Source organism: Rhipicephalus microplus, chromosome 1 (genome assembly GCF_043290135.1).
Source record: "Rhipicephalus microplus isolate Deutch F79 chromosome 1, USDA_Rmic, whole genome shotgun sequence".
NCBI classification, from domain to species: Eukaryota; Metazoa; Arthropoda; class Arachnida; order Ixodida; family Ixodidae; genus Rhipicephalus; species Rhipicephalus microplus.
In genome coordinates, this window is record NC_134700.1 from 121,264,627 (window position 1) to 121,287,586 (window position 22,960).

At 46.7% G+C, this 22,960-nt stretch overlaps 1 protein-coding gene across 1 annotated transcript in view; it reads left to right on the forward strand.

Moving 5' to 3' along the window:
* Positions 1-4,243: 4,243 nt before the first annotated feature.
* The window catches only part of LOC142765666 (uncharacterized), a 177,165-nt gene continuing 158,448 nt past the window's right edge, over positions 4,244-22,960 (forward strand). The window contains exons 1-3 of the mRNA XM_075867063.1: positions 4,244-4,294; positions 6,428-6,571; positions 6,843-7,056. Coding sequence (XP_075723178.1) covers positions 4,244-4,294; positions 6,428-6,571; positions 6,843-7,056 — 409 coding nt within the window. The remainder of the gene's footprint in view (positions 4,295-6,427; positions 6,572-6,842; positions 7,057-22,960) is intronic.

Below are 22,960 nucleotides of genomic sequence, written 5' to 3' on the forward strand. Positions count from 1 at the left end.
TGATTGCACGTTAGGGTCTGCCACTTATGCTCACTGTGCAGTCATTTCGTACCATACCATTTTTACAAAATGTCATGTGAATGAAACCACCGCAAGAGCAGCTAGCCCACGTACGGTAAATCATAAATTCATGACTTCATATCAAGATTTTTAGGATAAGACTAGTTAGTTATGCTTGTCACACCGTCAAGTTATGCCACACCAATTTTGTTATTTATAGCATTATCGATACGGCCAGAAGAGATAACAATCATAGGTGGCTAGATAGATAGATAGATAGATAGATAGTTAGATAGATAGATAGGTAGATAGGTAGATAGATAGATAGATAGATAGACAGATAGATAGATAGATAGATAGATAGATAGATAGATAGATAGATAGATAGATAGATAGATAGAGTAAGAAAATCGGGATATTCCAACTAAATGGGAATCAACCTTATGCAAAGCATGCGGAGGGTAGGTGACCGTGTTGCAGCTTTTCTTTATTGAGTGGCACGTCAATTAATGGAATCAAATATATGTGCAAACATTGCACGCACAGACATACGTTCAAGAGTTTCACAGGTTTATATAGTCAGTTTTTGCACTGGCACAATGATCTTAACCGGAACCTGCGTAATAGCAACACCAGAAGCTCCTATGAAGTGCATGTGTTTGTGAAGATGCTGGCCCTGGACACTGCTACATAAATCAACTTCAGTGCATGGTACCTAAACAATAGACGTTAACAGGACGTGATGGCTGTATCAAAGGAGTACATATGTAAGCTTTGGGGTAGGCAGCATGGCAACCCGTATTAACGTTTCACGAAGATTAGCGTCTATTTTAAAAGTAGTTCCGAGACCTGGCGTAGCTCTGTGGTAGAACGCTTGACTGCCGCACCACAGAATGCTTGCATTCCATTCTTACTTGGATCCTGAAATTTATAGTTTGGAATCGCCAGGGCTCATCGCTAACTACGTCAGGTTTTTCTTAGCACTGACATTTATTCTATGCCTTCGTTGAGTCGACGCTACTGATACCGGGTATTTCTTAGCGCTCACGCTTTAAAATTGCCCAAGTGTGTTTTCGTCGTTCGTGGGTAGATACTAAGTGTCAATCACCTGTGGCACATACTCGCATACCAGCGGCGCATACCCGCCCATGCTTATGTACCACTGTCTAGCTGGAAATCTTTGACGACATTCATGACGGGATTGAGACATTATTTGTGTCTTGACAGCGCGTCATTGTCGTCAAACCTTCTTACCCTTCCAAGCTAATTTGAGTGCACACCAAGTTAAGGGGGGCCACGAGAGCAACCAAATATAGGTGGCTGGATAGATAGATAGATAGATAGATAGATAGATAGATAGATAGATAGATAGATAGATAGAAGTCACTAAAGTTCGCTAAGAAATGCTTCGCATTATTAATGCGCGTCAGTGAATTTAAATGCTTCACCTTTGAAGTTATCCCAACGTGCCAAAGCACGCCAAATGGTTAAAGCACGCTAGACATTATAGGTTGTACAATTCGAGGATTTGTGTCAATGTTTGCTCGCTCACGAAAAAAAATTGGGCGTCAGTGAAAATAAAAGCTTCACCTTCAAAGCCAAAAAAACGTGGCAAAGCGCGCCATACGACCAGACAAAAAAGGTTATACAGAACGAGGAATGGATCATTATTTGCACGCGCAAAAACATTATGGGTGTCAGTTATGAAAGATGTTTCATAATCAAAGCAATCCCATCGTGGCAAAGCGCTCTTTATGTCCAGACATAAATAGTTATACAATTGGAGAAATTGTATTATTGTTTGTGAGCATGCGACAAACAATAACTGTCAGTTAAAATAGAAGCTTCACTTTGAAAGTGATCTCACTGTGGCAACGCATGCTTTACGTCCAGACCAATATCAGTACACAATTCGAGAAAATGTATTATTGTTTTGCCAGTACACAAAAATAATGGGCCGTAGTGAAAATAGATGCTTCACCTTCAAAGGGAGCACATTGTGAAAAAGCCCTGCTGTACGTGTAGACATAAATGGTGAACAATTTGAAAATCAGTATCATTGCTTGCCAGGGCAAACAAAATAGTGAGCGTTAATTAAAATAGATGCTTTACCTTTAAAGCAATCACATCGTGGTGAAGCACGCTTTATGTCTAGACATCAATGATTATACAATTTGAGAAATCGTATCATTGTTTGCCAGCGAACAAAAATATTTGGCGACAGAGAAATTAGATGCTTCTGCTTAGAAATGATTACATCGTGGCAAAGCACGCTTCAAGAGTAGACCTAAATGGTTATACAAATCGAGGATTGTTATCAATGTTTGCCAGCATTCCCAAAATAAAATCATCAGTGAAAATAGGTGCTTTACATTCAAAGCGATCATAATGTGGCAAAGCACGCTTTATTTCTAGCATAAGTGGCTATACAATTCGAGGAATGGTATCAATGTTTGCCAGCTCTCAATTAATATAGGGTATCAATGAAAATAGATGTTTCACCTTCAAAGTGATCACATCGTGGCAAACTACCTTTTACGACAAGACATAAATGCTTGTTAAAATCAGGAGTTGTATCATTATTTACCAGCACACAAAAATATTGGATGTCATGGAGTGTCGATGCTTCACCTCAGAAGTGATCACATCGTGGCAGAGCACGCTTTGGGCCTAGACGCAAATAGATATACAATTAGAAAAAATGTAATACTGTTTGCCACCGCACTAAATATTGTGCGTCAGTGAAAAAGAAGCTTTACCTTCAGAACGATCACGTACAGGTATAAATAGTTACACAATTTGAAGAATTTTTAGGTTTTTTTGCCGGCTAAGAAAAAATATTGTGTGTCTTAAAATAGATTCGTCCCCTTGAAAGCGATCACATCGTGTCAAAGAATACTTCACGTCTACATATGAATGGTTGCACAATTTTTTGAATGGTAATATTGTGTGCCAGCGCACGAAAACAATGAGTGCCAATGAAAATATCCGCTTCATCTTGAAAGCGACCACATCGTGGCAAAGTGCGCTTTAAGTCTACACATAAACAGTTATACAATTTGAAAAAATGTAACATTGTTTGCCAACTCAGTAAAAAATAATGGTTGTCGGTGAAAATATTTGCATCACTTTCAAAGTGATCACATTGTGCTAAAGCATGATTCACGTCTAGACATGAATGGTTGCCGAAATCAAGAAATTGTGTCATTGTTTGCCAGCGCACAAAAAATAAAAGGCGTCAGCGAAAATCAATGCTTCACCTTCAAAGCAATCGAATCGTAGCAAAATGTCCTTTATGGCTAGATTTAAATAGTTATACAATGCGAGGAACTGTATCGCCATGTACCTTTCCTCAAGTTTTGTTATCGTCCCATTACAGTATGTTTGGCGCAAACCACGCCTACGATGCTTGAAAAGCTTCGAGGCTGCATTAGATTGTTTGGTTAAGATTACGCGCACTTCGTGAACATTACACATTATTCTGAAACCTACGTCGCCGCTAGCAATAACACTAGAATAGTTGAGGGCAAGGGTATAACAGCCGACATGCTTCGCCGCTTGTCAGTAAATTGAAGGCCAACGCTCCGTTCTCTGCTATTAGTGCAAAGATGCTACTGTAATCCGACTCTGTTTACTGGGCAAAGGTTAGCCGAGATTAAGTTTATTATTCCACTCACAGTGTGCTCAGTTCATCCACGTCACGAGCCCGTGACATCTGATAAAAGTACTGCTTCTTCCATCTACTGGGGGCCCTCCTCAAGCCGTGAACCCAACCCATGCCCCGAAAAAATCTCGCCCCAACCACGAGCAGCGAGTTAGTCGCAGGCAACAAGGTCTGCCTCTGGAGTACGGGCTTTTACATGACAAGAATCAGGAAACCAAGATGTTGAGGTCCACCATGGCGACAATGACGGTGTCTGTGCCGCCTGTACACTCCTGGTCTGGCAAGCCAAAGCACCGCCAACGTTTCGCGGTTCGCTAATGAAAGACCTGGAAAGCTGGATCGATTAGTTCTACTGCGTTGCCACCTTCATTATCTGGACCAATGAGGACAAGCTCTGGCATGTGTATTTCGCCTTACAAAATGCTGCTGGAACTTGGTTTGACAATAAAGAGCAAAGCCTCACAAAGTGGGACGTCTTTTGCATCAAGATCCTCACCACTTTTGCAAGTGAGGTCTGTTGCTCATCTCGAAGCCCATATGCAGATGGTAAATGAAAACGTGGCGCTATTCACTGAAGATATGACTAAACTCTTCTGCCACACTGACTCGGACATGTCCGAAGAGAAGAAGGTCTGTCTGCTCATGCGAGGAGTCATGCAAGAACTCTTCACCGGGCTGATCAGGAACCCGCCAAAGGCGTAGCCAAATTCATTTCACAAGCATCTATGAGAGAGAAAACACTCGAAATGTGCACGCGGCAATACAACAGTAGCTTCTGGTCTACAAGCTATGCCAGCTTCTAAGCGCAAGGAACTACCAACTTGGGCGAGACGATCCTAGTGATCGTGCAAGAAGAGCTGCGAAAATTGCTTCCTTCAACGCAGCCTCACGTGGACTCTATCGCAGACGTCGTACGCCAGGTGATTCAGTACTCTCTGTGTGTTCCTCAGCCTCCAGAGCCACAGCTGCAAGGTATGAGCTATGCTGCTGTAGCCCGCCGTCGTGCCCCTTGTCCACGCCCACGCCAAGACACCGCCCCAACGCAATTTTATCGTCAGATGCCACCGTCGCCACCACCACCACTGTTGTCCTACCAATCACCAGCGGGCCAGCGCAGCGCGCCGAGGAAAACCGACGTTCGGCGTGTGCCTGACAAGTGCCAGCTCTGCTACCACTGCGGCGAAGCCCGTCACAAGTATTGCGGTTGACAGTACCAAAATATGGGTCTACGGGGCTTCGACATCAACGTGCCGTTTCTACAATGGGGCGAACAACCATATCACATTGCTGACTACTTCGCGGTAGCGCAGTCTACACACCAACGACCCTATAGTTGGCTGTCGCCAAGAAGCCATGCTTCACTGACCTTCGGGAAGTACACCGGCCCTGTTCGGAGCTGATCTGCCATCCCTAACTCAGAAAACTAAGGGCAGGAACGGATGGAGGTGTGGTGGCTGAACGACGAACTACAGATGGTCCTCTGCCACCGATGACACCACCACAACTTCGAAAGCACCCGCCGCAAGATTAAAAGGGTCTTGACGTCATACCTTTGTTGTCCAAAGAAGACGTCACCACGCAACGTGGAAGCAGCGGATAATATGTACGTAGCCCTGATCCGACACCACAATCTAGCGAAAACGCACTACGACGAACCAGCGACCTCGACATAATACTTGACCATCACACTTGCGTCGCAAGAGGCAAAGCTGAGCTACGTGACGGCAAAGCACAGGTGGTGCTGACAAATTTAAGTAACGAATACAGGCACATCAACCGTGGTACAACGTCGCCTACATCGATGAATTCGTAGAGGCCAGCAATTCATTCTCCCACTTCGATGCTGCCGATGCTACTTCGACGAATTGACGTCCCGAACCAGATTTCGATGTCAACCCGAGCCTTTTAGAGTGCAAGCAAGAACAGGTAACGTCCTTGCTCTTGCAAGTGAAGGACTGCTGCTCGTCATTATCGCGAATCCAACTAACTCCAGTCGCGAAACATCGCTTTATCACCCAAGAAACGGCCCGAACAGTTCGACAAAGCTCGTACCGAGTCTATACGTGCGAACGCTATGCCGTGAAAAATTAAGTCAATGAAATGCTACGCAACGGCATCATTCAGCCGTCGCGTAGGCGTCACCCATGGTATTAGTGAAGAAAAAGGATGAGACCCTACATTCTGCGTCGATTACCGCCGCCCTCAACAAAATTATAAAGAAGGAATTGTACCTTCTTCCACGTGTAGACAATGACCTCAACGGACTCCACAACGCAAAGTACTTTTCCTCAATGGACGTCAAAACGGGCTATTAGCAAATTGAGGTTGACAAGAGAGATCGGGAGAAGATGGCCTCTTCGAGCTTACGATCATGCCATTTGGTCTTTGCTCGGTGCCTACGACGTTCCAGCGCATTGGGAACACCGTGCTAGCTCAATAGAAATGGCAGACTTGCCTCGTACACTTAGATGACGTGGTCGTACTTTCCACCAGCTTCGGTGAGAATCTCCGGCGCCTTGAAAGGTTACTTCAAGCTGCCAACCTTTCAACACCTCTGGACTAACCCTGGACACAGAAAAGTGTCACTTCGCATACGAGGAGCTGTATTTTCTGGGAAACGTCTTCAATAAGTTCGGAGAACACTCTGAAGGGCGAAAAACAGTCGTCATTGTTGATTTCTTGCAGTACACTGACAAGAATGCTGTAGGCCAAATCCTCAGGTTGTGCGCCTAATAGAGGTGTTTCGTCAAACGTTTTTTGCAGATTGCTGAGCCGCTAACCCACCTCAGGAAAAGCAACGTCAAATTCATGCGGGAGTCGGCACAACTGGAAGCATTTCAGGAACGTAAAGAGTGCCTCCAGGCATCACCAATCCTTGCGCATTTCGACGAATACTCCGAAACAGAAGTACTCACTTACACAAGCAGCATAAGACTCAGCGCCGGCAATCCTCGTGCAAAAAACTGGTGGCGTGAAAAAGGTTCTCAGTTATGGTAGCGGGTTGCTCTCAAAGGCGGAAGCCAACTATTACACAACAGAAACGAAGTGCCTTACCATAATCTGGGCAGTATCAAAGTTTCGCCCCTACCTCTAAGGCAGGGATTTCAAAATTGTGAGCGACCACCATGGCTTGTGTTGGCTAGCTAATTCGAAACACTCTTCGGGTCGCCTCGCACAGTACAGCCTCAGACTTCAAGAATTGGACGTGACCGTCGTTTATAAGTCTGGAACAAAGTACTCTGATGCCGACTGCTTGTCTCGCGCCCCCGTCAAACCACCACTGCCCAACGGCCTGAATGAAGACAGCTTCTTGAGAATGACAACTGCCGACTACTTTGCCGAGAAACAGCGAGCTGACTCGGAACTCAGAAGCTTCGTCAAACACTTTGAAGGTAACAGCACGACTGTTCCGAATGTTTTCAAGAAAGTACTCAAGTCGTTGTTCTTGCAAAACAGAGTTTTCCTAAAGAAGAACTTCTCACTCCTTCAAGCCAACCACCTTCTCGTGGTTCCTTCAGCAGTGAAACCAGAAGTAATTGACGTTCTACACGACTACCCGATGGCTGGACACCTCGGTTTCCGTGCGCTCCCAAGAATAGAAGAAAAGTACTACTGGCCACAACTTGCTGTGGGTGTCACTCGTTACGTCAAGAACTGCCGCGACTGTCAGCGACAAGAGACGCCGCGGACTCGGTCAGCCGGACATCTCCAGCCCATCGAGCCACCTCACCGGCCGTTGCAGAAAGTCGGCATAAACTCACTGGGGCCTTTACCTACGTCGAATTCTGGGGAGCAAATGGATCGTCGTACCTACAGACTACCTCACACGCTACGCCGAGACAAAGGCCCTACCCAAAGGCACTGCCTCAGATGTAGCAGGGTTCTTTGTTGAGAACATCTTACTGCGTCACGCAGCTCCGCAGGTCCTGATTACTGATAGCGATACGGCCTTTACAGTGGACCTAAATCCGGCCATCCTGTGGTACTGCCAAAAGTCACTGCCAGACCACTGCCTACCATCCGCAGACCAACGGCGTCCCTGAACGTCTTAATAAGAACATCAGTGATAAGTTGGCCTCTAACGTTGACGTCGAGCACAACATGTAGGATGAAATCCTTCCGTACGTGACTTTCGCATACAATACGGCCATGCAAGAAACGACGCAGATCACGCCGTGCAAGTTGGTCTATATAAAGAGCCCGGCAACGACGCTCGACACTACGCTTCCAAACATCGCTGACGGAGAGAACCTCGATGTCCCCGCCTACCTTCACCGTGGTGAAGAAGCTCGTAAACTCGCCCGCCTGTGCATCAGGAATCAACAGGTGTTCGACAGCCGTCATTACAGTCTTCGATGAAGCTTCCTGCAGTACCAGCCCAGGGTTCTTGTCTAGTTATGGACGCTGATACGCCGACGTGGACTCAGTGAAAAACTTCTGCTAAGGTACTTCGGGCTGTACAGAGTAGTTAGACGCCTCGGCCCACTTGAATACGAGGTTGTTCCCGACGGCATTATGACCTCTCAACGGCGCCCTGCTCGACCAGGAGTCCGCCATGTCGTGCGCTTCAAGCCATTTCATGCGCGAACCTGAGGATTGTGCTTTGTTGTTGTTGCTGTGCTTTAGTGCCTGTACTTATTGTTTATTGTAGCTATTATAGTACCTTCATCTTTTGTTAAAGTATCAGGACGATGTCTTTTTTAGAGTGAGAATGCCACGTTTTTTTACTCAAGTTTTGTTATCACCCCTTCACACTACATTCAGCGTAAACCGCACATACAATGTTTGAAAAGCTTTGAGACTGTATTAGATCGCCTTGCTAAGATAACGCCCACTTCGTGAACATTACAGATAATTCTGGAGCCTACACTACCGTTAGCATTAACGCTAGCATATTCCATGTCAAAGGTATAAATTCCTATATGCTTTGCCGGTTTTCATTTGTTCGATGACCGACGCTGCGTTCGCAACTATCAGTGAAAGGCTGCTACTGTAATCCAGCTGTCCGTTTACTGAGCACAGGTTTGCCCAACTAAACACTTTATTATCTGACTCACAGTGTGCTCTATTCGTCCGCGTCATGAACCCGTGAGAGTATCATTGTTTGCCAGCGCACAAAATGTCACTGGCGTCATTGAAAATAGTTACTTCACCTTCCAAGCAAGCACATGGTGGAAGAGCATGCTTTACAAATAGATAATAATGGTTATACACTTGAGGAATTGTTCAATAATTGCCAGCGCTCAAAAAATTATTGACTTCAGTAAGATAGATATTTCACATTCAAAGCGATCACATCGTGGCAAAACTCGCTTTACGTCTAGACATGAGTGGTTATACAATTCGAGGAATAGTATGATTGTTTGCCAGTGGACAAAAAGTAATGGGCGTCCGTAAAAAAAGAGGATTCACCTTCAAAGCGATCGCATCGTGGCAAAGCACGCTTTACGTCTATACTCGGTGACATCTTTTTTTTCCAGCACAGCGAAAGCTACGAGGACGGAGCTTCTGAACAGGCGTTACTATGCCAAGTAGTTCGTTTTCATGTGATTTCATTTTCGCTTTCTCAGGCGGATCCAACATGTATTTTTTTTTGCACAACCACCATGCAATGAATCTTACACTCAAGTAGAGAAAACGAATAAAATGCTGATTTTAATGGGAAAGAACACGAAACTTTTTGGAGCGTTGAGAAGTATTTCAGTAAAAAAAGGTATGGCTGAAGAGGTACTGGAGGATTCAAACAACGCAGAGACAGGAAACCAATTCCTGAATTTCGGTGCATAGTTGGTCGGCATCACTTTTTCCCTTCTTTTAAAAACGCAAAAACTTTCTGGAGACGCTCACGTTATTCTTTAGAGGACGCGAAGGCAAAGATGGGAATCAGAAAACCTGGTGCCGATCAGTCGTGAGCGAGCGTCTGACGTTTGTAAGTCCAAGTTCGTGAGACACGACCTGTACTCGGCCACGAACGCTGTTTTTGCACATTCAACAGGGCAACATGCATGATTGCGTTTGTTACCCAGGTAAAGCAAAAGGAACGACTCCCTCCATAGACACCGGCCGGAGTGGTGTAAAGGCGCGGGATCTTCAACGTTATTGTATCGACAGTATTAGGCAGCCGAAACACCGACCACATATGCAACGCAACTTAGGAAAAGGGTTATTGATTTTACGTAAAGTTTTCAATCTTGCTTTTTTTCAAAGAGCGCTTGTGTTGCTGAAGAGTGCACTGGTGTCACAGTAGAGTTTCATTTTCGCTGATTTTATCACTTGCACACATATTTTCGGTTATTGCACATACGGAAAACAAAATATTTCATGACGCACTACTGTCTTCGTTTCTTCCTGCTTGATAAATACAAATTACTTAATGAACACGTTTTCATGCTGCCCCGCCGCGGTGGTCTAGTGGCTAAGGTACTCGGCTGCTGACCCGCAGGTCGCGGGTTCGATTCCCGGCTGCGGCGGCTGCATTTCCGATGGAGGCGGAAATGTTGTAGGCCCGTGTACTCAGATTTGGGTGCACGTTAAAGAACCCCAGGTCGTCAAAATTTCCGGAGCCCTCCACTACGGCGTCTCTCATAATCAAATGGTGGTTTTGGGACGTTAAACCCCACAAATCAACGTTTTCATGCTCATTCAAAAGCTTCGATGTGAACTGGCTGCAACCGAGCAACGCCATTGCTGTTTACCGGGGCAGAGAAAAAGTGAAATGGCACCCGTTAAACAGAAACTAGAAACAACTAATAACGAGAAACCCACGCGGGTGATTCATAAACTATGTGCATAATTTCTGTATATATTTTCTATTACGCTACGCAGTATACCAAAGTGAGCGTTCGTGGACTACATGCAGAAGCTCAGTGAAAGTTCCATGCTAGGACTTCCTAGCCTTGTCTGTGCTGCCACAGAATGTTGTCGCTGAGTATTGACACAAATCAATATACAATTCCAGGAATCGTCTCAATGTTTGCCAGCGCACCAAGAATAATAGGCCTCAGAAAAAAGTAATGGTTCACCTCCAAAGCGATCACATCATGGTAGAGCACGGTTTACGTCTACACATAAATGGTTATACAATTCGATCATTGGTATCACTGTTTGCTAGCGCACAAAAAATTGGGCGTCAGCTGAATGAGACGGTTCACCTTCAAAGCTATCACATCGTGGCAAAAAACGCTTTACGTCTAGACGGAAGTGGTTATACGATTCGAGGAATTGTATCATTGTTTGCCAGTGCACCTAAAGTAAGTGGCCTCAGTGAAAATAGATGCTTTACCTTCAAAGCGATCACATCGTGGCAAAGCACGTGTTAAGTCTAAACATCAATGATTATACAATTCGAGGAGTGGTCTCATTGTTTGCCAGTGCACAAAAATAATAGACGTCAGTGGAAATTAGATGTTTTACCTTCAAGGCGATCATATTGTGGCAGAGCATGCTTCACATACAATTCGAGGAATTGTATCATTCTTTGGCAGTGCACAAAAATTAGGGGGCTTTAATGAAAATAGATGTTGCACCTTCAAAACGATTACGTCATGGCAAAATGCGCTTTACGTCTAGACATAAGTGGTGATACAATTCGAGGAAATGTATCATTGTTTGCCAGCACACAGAGCAAAGGCTTTAGTGAAAATATATGGTTTACCTTGAAAGAAATCGCATCATGACAAAGCACGCTTTACGTCTAGACAAATGATCAGGCAAACATAGTCGGCTAGAAAAGCGGAAATTGAGAGGCAATGTGAGCGCATGTTGAGCTATTGAAATAGTTTTAGGCGCATTATTGTTTATCTACAAGCTATAAAAATTTGTTAACACAGGATGTCGCAGGTGCAAACGTTTGGACAACAGACTTTTCTTAAGAGAAGTCTGCTTGTCAAAAGGTCAACTCAAGCCACACGCCATGGTAAATATTTTTCGGTCTTTTTGAGCTTTCATCGTTCATACTTAGATTTTAAATTCGGAGCATTTAAGGGATCGGGCTGTCGTTGGTTGCCTCAAGCTCTAGCACGTTGTTGTCATCGTCTTATATTGCTTGGTGCCATTCAGGCAAAACCATGCATAGCATAGCTATCTGTGAAACATTCATGTTTAGCTTGAACGGAGGAAAGAACTGTGGGTGTTATGTACAGTAAAGTGAGAATGGGAAGGAGGGATAGGAGGAAACCAGAAGATAAAGCGTAACAAACGGTGTGTGGTCTGAAGCAAGCGAGACTCTGGATAGCAGAGACATGTGTAGTATGGTATTGTAAGGTTCCTGCAAAGAAGTGTGGGAGGGTTGGAGGAGAAAAGATAAGTGTTGCATAACATTATTATGTATGTTCGTCACACATGCAAGCCATCCATAGCACAAAATGGGTTTAAGGTTCCAAAACCACCATATTGTTACACAAGGCAAGGTAACCTAATGGGGGTTCTTTAATGGGCCCTGAGTCCGCGATCACATTATAATGATGATGATCTCCACCACCATGGCTCGTACCCACTCAGAGGAATTGCAGTGAAGGCAACGTCGTCTTCATTCGCTACCCGCGCTTCCTTTGTTTTTCCTGGTAGCGATACTTCTTATCATACCTCCGGTCTCAGACGAAGCCCGCTGGGCGAGCCATTTTTGCATCCTTCGTGTAAACGGCTTTAGGCGGGCAACATGCGCCACCTCTGTCTTTCATGAACGTCGGCCACTAGTGGTTACACATGCAATTTCATAGTTGACCTCGCTCAGACGATGGAGTATCACGAAAGGGCTGGCGTAGTGTGCCAGTAGCTTTTGGCTCAAGCCACGTCAGCGTATTGGGGTCCACACTCACACTAGATCACCGGGGGCATAGGTTACATGCCTGTGTTGACTGTCGTAGGGAGTTTTGGAGGACTCTTGCGCTGCCAGTGTACGTAAGCAGGCAAGTCGACGTGTCTCTTCCGCACGACACAAGCTTTCCGCAATCGTTAAATTGTCATGGACAACAAAAGGAAAGGTAGTGTCCAGCGTATGTCGAGGTGAGCGACCGTAGAGCAGATAGAAAGGGCTAGAGCCTGTCGTTTCGTGTTTCGACGTGTTGAAGATGTACATGACGAATGGTAAAACTTCATCCCAGTTTTTGTGGTCGGAGGCGAAGTACATTGACAACATGTTGATTAACGTTCGGTTTGTGCGCTCGGTGAGGCCGTTAGTTTGCGGATGATACGCAGTTGAGTGTCGGAACTTTGAGGCACTCAAACGAAGTAATGATCCGACAATATCAGCGGTAAATTGTCGCCCACGGTCGCTTATTATCACGCGAGAAATTCCGTGTCGGAGGATGATTGAAGGCAACAGGAACTCCGAAACCTGGACTGCCTTAGCGGAGAATAAGGCAGCTGTCTCACAGTACCGCTTCAGGTAGTCACCGCCTACATTTATCCACCGGTTATATTTTGAGAAGCGTGGAAATGGTCCCATCAGATCAATGTCGGCCTTTTCAAAAGGGGAACCGGGAGGCTTGATAGGTTGCACGTGACCGACTCGAACCGAGGAGGACCACTTGTGGCTCTGGCACTGCGTACAGCTTGCCACGTAGTTCTGAATTGTCTTGCTCATTTTCGGCCAATAGAACCGCTCTTTCGTGCGACTAAGAGTTCGTGTGGTGCCTAGATGGCCAGAGGTGGGGTCATCATGCGTGAGACACAGAACAGACATTTGGAGGGACGCAGGAACAACTAGCAGAAAGCGGGCGCCCGTCGTGTACAAGTTTCTCTGGTAAAGAAGACCATTTCAGACGCAGAATCGGCCTTCCCTTAATGAATTTCTCGCTCCAGGGAAGAGAGCTTTCAAGCTTGGGTCATTACATTTCAAGCTTGGGTCATCCAGCCCGGACGTGCCTACTGCAACCCCTGTCCATCGATTCAGTCGTCGGCTACGAGGTATTCCTCCAGACTGCAACCGCTCGCAGAAAACCTCTACCAGGCATCTAGAAATGGCTAACACCAGCCCGCAGCCAGTACTTCTCGGCACCAGTCCTCCCGCTCCATCCCAGGTAACGTTTTTTCAATCGCTGGAGCCTAAACGCTTTGGTGTGGCGCACACGAAGATGTAGAAGACTGGTTAGACCACTATGACCGTGTTGCGAAGATCAACCAGTGGTCTGCTCAGGAAAATCTCGGCCGGGCCTACTTCTACCTCTATGACAGCGCTCCTACTTGGTACGAGAACCGAGAAGGCAACCTGTCGACATGGACCCACTTTCACCAGAAGATGGTTGAAACTTTTGCCAATGTTGACAGACGTGACCGCGCCCACCAACTGCTAGAGCTAAGGATCTAAAAACCCAATGAAACGGTCGCCATGTTCGCCGAAGACATGACACGTTTATTTCGGAAGCCTGACCCGCAGATGACCGAAGAGAGGAAGTTGCGCAACCTCATGCGTGGCGTGAAAGTGCAGCTGTTCGCCGGACTTCTGCGCAACCCGCCAAGCACTGTAGAGAACTTCATCAAAGAAGTGTCGGCTATCGAGCGGGCCCTTCACCAACGCTGCCAGCAATATGACCGCTTGTGCAGCAGCCCCCAAATTCCGGCCGCCGCTGTGACGTTTGACAGTCATAGCTCCTTATGTGACTTAATTAGAGAGATTGTTCGTGAAGAACTGCGAAGGTTGCGGACTCCGGTAGTGGATACACCCATGGCATCTGTCGCTCAAGTCGTCCGTGACGAAATCCGCCAAGCATGGTCGACAGCTGATCCTCCCCCGAACAACGTCCCATGACGTACGCCGCCGCCCTTTGAAGCTCCCCACCCGCTCCGCCTTCATACTACCCGCCACCGGCAACTGTTCCTTGGTCACCACCACAGAAAGAGACATCGTGGCGCCCACCCATCCAGCCCCCATACGACCAGTCGCCTTCTGGTCTGCCGTGGCCTTCGTCGCGTGAGGAGTCATCACGGCAACCACAGCTTCGCCGAACAGACACCTGGCGCATTGTCGACAGGCGTCCACTCTAGTTCAACTGCGGAGGTGTAGGCCACATAGCCCGCTATTGCTGGCACCGCGCCGATCCGCCTCACCCTCTTAGGCCACGGTTTGACATTCGACATGCCAACGACTACGTATCCCGCCGTGGTGATGTCGGTTCTCAAGGACCTCCGGTACCTCGACCCCCATTCGACGGCCGCCGTAACAATGATGGCGAGACTATAACTGATTACGAGCCGGTCTTCCGACATGGACAACGCTCTCCTTCTCCTGCCCAGTCACTTTCGTTGCAGCGCCGCACTTTTGCCGACACGAGAGGAGCGAGGTCACCCAGCCCACACCGGGGAAACTGAAGGCGGCGACCTCAGGGGGTAAGGTTGCAGGCTGTGAAGACGAAGAAAAAAAGCCCCCATTACTCCCACCTCAGGACACTGTAAAGCCGACAAGAGCCATAGCGACGAAACTGTGACCCCAGGCCTTACCGTTCTTGTGGATGGACAGCAAGTCAAAGCTTTAGTCGACACTGGGGCTGACTTCTCTATTATCAGTGATGACCTTGCCGTACGCCTCAAGAAAGTAAAGAAAGCGTGGACGGGACCTCACTTAAGAACGGCAGGCGGCTAATTACTGATGCCTGTCGGAATGTGCACAGCAAGGCTCAACATCGGTGGCTCTACTTTCGTGGTGACGTTCGTCATTCTCGCTTCATGCTGTAAAGACCTGATTATCGGAATGAATTTCTAGAGAGAACACGGCGCCGTCATCAACTTCCCTGACAGTGTCATTGCGTTTCGCAACAACAGCCCTACTTTAGTCAATATTTCAGAGCCGAGACATACGTCTTGTTCAAGGCCTTTGCGTCTGACGGATGACGATGTGGTCGTCCCGCCACGATTGTGTACGCTTGTTTCGCTGGTAGGGGATGAGCCGTTTGACGGCGACGGTATTGCTGACCAAATAATCTCGCTGATATTTAGCCACGGTATTTCAGTTGCTCGAGGCCTAGTCACTGTCACTGCTGGACGCACACACTTGCTGCTCACTAGCTTCAGTACTGAGCGCCGACATCTCTCGAAGGATACAGCAGTCGCTTACTTTGACACTACTGCAGAAATCCAAGGCAGTTTATCGGCCCTAGACGAACCACCTCAAAAAGAATCAGTACCTAATCTTGACGTTGGTACAAAGTTGTCAAGGGACGAACCAACGAGACTTTTTGAGCTGCTAGCTGAATTCCAGGACTGCTTTTCATCGACATCACGAGTCGGTCGAATGCTGCTAACAAAGCATCGAATAACTACCCACGACGCAGCAAGGCCAATACACCAGAATCCTTATCGTGTGGCTCCAAAAGAACGGGAAGTGATACAGCAACAAGTCGCTAAAATGCTTGAAGATGATGTGATTCAGCCATCACAGAGCCCGTGGGCATCGCCTGTAGTATTAGTTAAGAAAAATGACGGTACCCTGCGTTTTTGCGTGGTTTACAGGAAGCTGAATCAAGTGACTAAGAAAGATGTGTGTCCGCTTCCACGTATTGATGACTTCCTCGATAGGCTTCGAAAAGCCCGCTACTTTTCTTCAATGGACCTCAGAAGAGGAAATTGGCAGATCAAGGTAGACACAAGAGATCGAGAAAAAACCGCTTTTGTGACGCCGGATGGTTTATATGAACTTAAAGTTCTACCCTTCGGTCTGTGCTCAGCGCCCACTACTATTCAAAGGCTCATGGACACTGTACTTTCAGGGTTAAAATGGAAGACCTGTTTAGTTTATCTAGAAGATGTCATAGTGTTTTCCCCAACTTTTGACGAGCATATTAAGAGGCTAGAAGTTGTTTTACGAGCCGTACGCTCCGCAGGCTTCATATTGAATTCAGGGAGATGCCACTTTTGTTTTGAAGAACTGCTGTTTCTTGGTCATGTCGTCAGCTGCACCGGCGTTCGGCCTGATTCCGAAAAACTTGCGGCCGTGGCAGAGTCACCAGTACCGTCCGATAAGAAAGCTGTCTGGGCCTATGCGCCTACTATCGCCGGTTCATCGCCGACTTTGCACGGATTGCGTCGCCGTTAACTCACCTCAATAGACACGACACCACCTTTGAGTGGAACCAAGAACATCAAGCAGCGTTTATTGACTTCCGCCAACGTCTTAAAACACCTCCAGTGCTTGCTCACTTCGACGAGCAAGCGCCAACAATGCTTCACACTGACGCAAGCAATGTAGGCCTCAGAGCTGTGCTTGTGCAGGGGCAATAAGACACAGAACGAGTCATCGCCTACGCAAGCAGGACGCTAACACGCGCTGAGGCCAATTATTCAACAACTGAGAAAGAATGCCTCGCCGTGGTCTGGGCAGTTATGAAATTTTGCCCGTATTTGTATGGCCGCCCTTTCAAAGTTTAAGTGACCATTATTCACTGTGTTGGTTGACTAATTTAAGAGATCCAACCGGCCGATTAGCGCGGTGGAGTCTGATGTTACAACAGTTGGATATGACGGTCATACACAAGTCTGGGAAGCGCCATACGGACGACGACTGCCTGTCTCAATCACCAGTACAGTCAGCTTCTCTTTCTGACGACGACGATATGGCCTTCCTTGGTGTCCTCGGCGTGTCCACAATTGCACAACAACAACTAGGTGACCCTGAATATCTCGATTTGATTAATTACGTGGACGGACGTTCTTCGAGGGCACCTAAAGTCTTTGCAAGGACATTATCGTCGTTTTGCTTACGCAATGACGTCCTCTACAAAAAAAATTTTCATCCATCGGAGCTCCCTATTTGCTCGTTATTCCTGCACCCCTTTGAACTCAAGTGCTTCAAGCATGTCACAATGAGCCGACGTCTGGCCATTTAGGCTACACTCGCACATTGGCAAGAGTACAGCAGGGATACTACTGGCCACGACTCACAACAGCCGTCAAGCACCACATTCGCACTTGCCTCGATTGCCAGCGATGCAAGTCACCTACAAAGAGACGCGCCGGTCAGCTGCAACCAGTTCAGGTTCCACGTACACCGTTTGAACAGATAGCAATGGATATTTTGGGACCCCTTCCTACTTCTACTGCAGGGAATCGCTGGGTTATAGTCGCAACAGACTAATCAGGTATGCCGAAACAAAAGCTATCCAAAAGAGCACCGCAGTGGAAGTGGCGAGATTTTTCATAGGAAATATTGTGCTACGCCATGGTTCCCCGACTATCGTGATCACAGACCGCGAAACAGCATTCACGGCAGGTTTTTTAGACCACGTTCTGATGCTTAGTGGAACGACTCACCGTAAGACCACTGCATACCAACCGCAAACGAATGGACTAACGGAGCGCCTCAACAAGACAATGAAAGACATGCTGTCGATGTACGTGGATGTCCAACATAAGAATTGGGACGAAATTTTACCCTATATCACGTTCGCATACAATACGGCTAAACAAGAGACGACTCGCATGACTCCATTCAGCTTGGTTCATGGACTGGAGGTACGAACTATGCTGGATGAGATGTTGCCACATGAATGGGACGCTACCGACACATGCGCTGACGTGTTCAATGAACGCGCGGAAGAAGCTAGGCAGCTCGCCCACGCACGGATCCACCAGCGACAAGTCTATGACGCAGGCCGCTACAATTCTCGCCATAGAACTGTGACGTACAAAATCGGTGACAGAGTGTGGGTTTGGACACACGTACGAAAACGTGGACTGTCCGAGAAGCTGCTAAGGCGATATTTCGGGCCATGCCGAGTATCGCGCCAGCTAAGTGACGTCACCTACGAGGTCGTATCCGACAGTCCCCAATGCCTGAGGCGTCGCCAGCACCAGCCTGAACTTGTTCATGTAGTGCGTATGAAGCCGTATGTGAGTGACTGGCTGCACGTTAAAAAAATACTGTGGGTCTGAATGAGCATCGGGGCGATGCTCTTATAAGGAGGGGCAAGTGACACGTGTTTATAATGAAAAGAACGATGATAGCAATGTTTTGTAGATTCCAGCTAGTGGGTCAGCTGGTTTTTCGGGACGACAACGAAACAGGCATCTTGCTGTACAGCTGATCCTGAATACGCTCTTTTCGCTGCCGTAAGCTGCTGTCATCTTTTGTTCGCGTTGCACTGCGACAATATATTAGAAAGGAGTGTTGTGACTCCATATTTCCTTGCGTTACTTGTTAGGGGATTTGACGTTCAAGAAAGTTTGAGGCTTGTTGAGTAATTTCAACATTAAGCAATTGTTCAATTTTCAACTGAGATAAACTTACCATGAACACATGAAATCCTTGTGTTAAAACTAGTTTGCAGAAACAACCAATCAATTCATTGCAGTCTGCAATACAGAGAATAGTTGTCGTAATGGATAGCAGCACTGCTGGTGTATAATAAACAGGCTGAAAACTGAGAACAGTAAAGCTTTCGAAGCTCAGCCTACTCGATCTACAGCTTATGCTCCTGTTCAAAAAAGGCCCGTCAAAAAGGTCACACTCCACTTAGATGAAGCTTGCGCACGAATTTCTGGAAATAATGTAAAGTGATGTAATATTGGTTAGGTACCATTCAGCCAAAACTGAGTACCTCTTTAACAGGCACCCGACTGCGCCACGTCTTAAAACATGTCTGCACTATATGTGTGCATCACTGCTTCACTCATTGGAATAATGTTGAGCGGAGAAAAAACCGCCCACCTTCTGTGCGAATTTACCCAATTCAACATTCCAAGACGGGAACTTACCGAAGCTCTAGTTCACTAAATTGTCGGCCTTTGCCGCAACAAAGAATTCATACTCATGGGCAGAGTCCATCCTGTGGCCCGAAGGCTTTGAAAGTTTATTAGGTATTTTGCGGACACCTGATTTAGTGACGGACTTTGCAGTCGTATGCTCTTTAGGTTTTTCTTCACTCTTTCGCTATTTTTCGTCTTTTTTTTCTGTGTATCTAATTTCTATTTCCTATAATCTTTTACTCCCTTTTGCCAGCATAGGGTAGCCAGCTGGTCTAAGAACAGGCTAACCTACCTGTCTTTCCGCCTATTTCTTTTCTCCTCATCTTTCGCCATTCTGTAAAAAATTAAGTCCTCTTAGAGCATTACAAAATGACGCAGATAAAGTTTTATTATCTTGAGGACGTTGCCGCAAGGGCTATAGTGCGACAATAATTTTGTTGTGCTCCCACACGACACCTCGACTGCCGACTTCATTTCTCGAGTAATTTCATTAAAAAGCTTGTTTTGCAATATCATTTCAGCAGTCAGAGTGTCATTATTACTTAGTGTTAGATACAAATAGTGACATACCAAGTTGACAAAAACAGCAACCTCCCAACCCGACGCAATCCATTATCGAACAGCGCACTAAAAACCAATATAGTGAACATCCATTACTGTTAACTTCTCAATAAAGTTTAAACAATGCCATTTTGCGCCCCATTTTTAACCACGGTGTCCACATGGCTATGTTCTGCTTGATCAGTTTTAGATAATCAACATCCTGCTCCGGAAACAAAAGCAAAACGAGCTCTCAGCAAAAGAGCAAATGAAACAAAAAGCATTCTCAATAGGAGACCCCCAACGCAAGGTTTATTCGCCAACAAATGAAGCATTTTCCCCCAGGGTCTCATTTGCCCATTTCCTCGTCACCAGCGACCAGGCTCCTAGGATGCAAGGCCACCTTCCGTGTGGCTCGCAGCTGTTGCAAGGCTTTGGAAACATTGTGTCGTCTTTTTTTTTCTGCTTATTCACTGTGTGGGGTCTGCTGGAATTCGTTCTTTGCTAGAAGTATAGGCACAATTGTTTCCATTGTATAGTCACTGTATTTTCCTGACTGCAACATGAGCTGTAATCCATTATGCCATGCCTGCGTTCGCTTATATGAGGCAGTGACGAGCTCCGTAGGTGTGCGCTAAGTTTTGTTTTTTCACGGTGGTTGCGTTTCCTTCGTGCCTCATAAACGTTTTAAAACGTGCCTAATTTCAATTAGTAGAGTACATAAACAGCGGAAATGCTTATATGTAGCAATACATAACGTACACAGCTGTCGAAAAGTTAATATACAAAAAATAAAGTGCTAGTAGTCGCCGTTCGTTTGTGGATTGAGCCACTGCAAATACAAAGCAAGACATGCTTCTTTAGTATTTCGAACAGCGGAGGTTTCAAGCCGGACAAGCATACGGTACTTGAATAGTTTTACACCCTCTTCAAGCCAGATTTAACTATAGAATGGGGGTGATGTGCAGGATGGCCCTAGCTTCTGGGGCATCCGGGTTTTCTCCGATCTCACTCTGCGATGGCCGTGGCGTGAAGAAAGTGCGAAGCCCGTGATATCAGCGGTGATAAAATGGCTACACGAACGCGCATGACATTAAAAACACAAATGGGGCATTTCCGGTGGTTATCAAAGAAACGCCGCGTGCGAGAATGTTAGCGCCGCCAATCAACAATTCAGCACTGCAGCGACATAAGCCTAATTGTCGCGCTGTTTTCTTGCCTAACTCAACACGCCCTTCCCACAGGTGTGTTCGTGGGTGCGTGTCTCTTTAAAGACGATAGTCTTTCTTGGGGACCTTCGACGCAAAAACTTTCGCCTGTGCGTCTGTCTGTCTGTATGTTTGTCTCTTCGCCCACTCCTAATAGCACCGGGTATTTGTGCAAAAGACATGGTGGGCACTTGAACTGGCTGCAACAATCCAGCTGGTTTTAAAGGTGCCAATTTTCATCATTGACAATAGAGGCACGTGCGGACGTAATGCTTTACAGTGCCTGGAAGCTTCGGCCAGTAGTACTCCTGTTGGATTCTAGCCAATGTGCGCGTGTATCCGAGGTGGCCGGAGGTTGGCTGATCATGGCAAGCGCTCAGGATTTCATCGCGAATGGATGTCGGGACAAGTACGTGGGCACTTCCGCTGTAGGAAAAGTTCTTTTAAAGACGATAGTCTTTCTTGGGATCTTCGACACAAAAACCTTGGTCTGTCTGTCTGTCTGTCTGTCTGCACATTTGTCTGCTTGTCCACTCTTACCTGCATCGGGTACTTGAAACGGCCGACCGCATCCTCAGCGCCCACCTTTGTTGCTTATGTTTCAGCGTTCATACTTGTGCAATTGTCGATTGAAAATAATTTATTGCGCGTGTCTGGGGCACCATAACAATACGTGTATATTTTGCATGTGCGCCTTTTACTAGAAAAGGCATGCTTAAGTAATTTCAAGAGCCGTAGCGCTTATCACGCTGCGCTGACCATCCAATGCTTGCACGGAAAGGCGAGTGTTTCCAATGCTTTGTTAAACAAGACGGTGGTGGCACCTACTCATCACCTTGCGTTCTACACCTTATCACCTCTGAGGCGGCTGCGGCGGCTGCATTTCCAATGGAGGTGGAAATGTTGTTGGCCCTTGTGCTCAAAATTGAGTGCGCGTTAAAGCGCCCCAGGTGGTCTTACTTTCCGGAGCCCTCCACTATGGCGTCTCTCATAATCATATGGTAGATTTGGGACGTTAAACCCCACATATCAATCAATCAATCACCTCTGAGGCGGGCACGCACACCCGTCTCAGAGCCACGCGCTTTGTTATTGAAAAAAAAAACTGCGAGATGGCGGTCATGTCTCACGTGTAACGTGACCTGATGCGCTCGTTCGCCTCCGCTGCACGCTCGAGACACTCTAACGCAGCCCCGCCAGAATACAATTCACCAATTTTCTTGATCAGAACATGAAATAACTGTTTTGTTCACTTTCTCTACACTCAAGACTGTCGTCTTTCGACATTTGCAGATTAAATGCAGATATGGGGCAAATTTTTAGCACAGCGTCTTCAGTTCCACCTGCAGCATGGAAATTGCTACTCTCAAAGGCAGCAAGGGTGATCACGAAGCCCTCTCGTGCTGCTTGTTTTCCTTCTATGAAGTATTGCACGTAAATACTAAGACAGGAGGTCAACGGGGGCGCTCGCATCTTGTCGGCAACGCGGCTGTGATTGGACATGGTGTGAGCGCGGCGAGATCGAATGCGAGACATCCAAGCTGCTTCGTGTTATCACTTTTATTTCGGCGTGTGGGTGCATTGTATGCGTGATAAAGCTGATAAATTACCCGTGCGGCTGGACGTGAGCACTTCTCCTTGGCACGAGCAAATATGGTGGGTGTACCCGACCTTCGCCGTAGGCTTCTGTCAATCAAACTGACGGACGCACCAACTTGGATACCAACTCGTTGATTTCGAGAAGGCCTGAGTTCAACTCGTCACCGTGCCGGTGCCGGTGTGATTGTTAAGCGTTTGATGCAGTGAACGCTAAGTGGCAGATTCTTGTCACATAAAATAGTTTGGTGAGCTTACACTACTTGTGCAAGGCAAG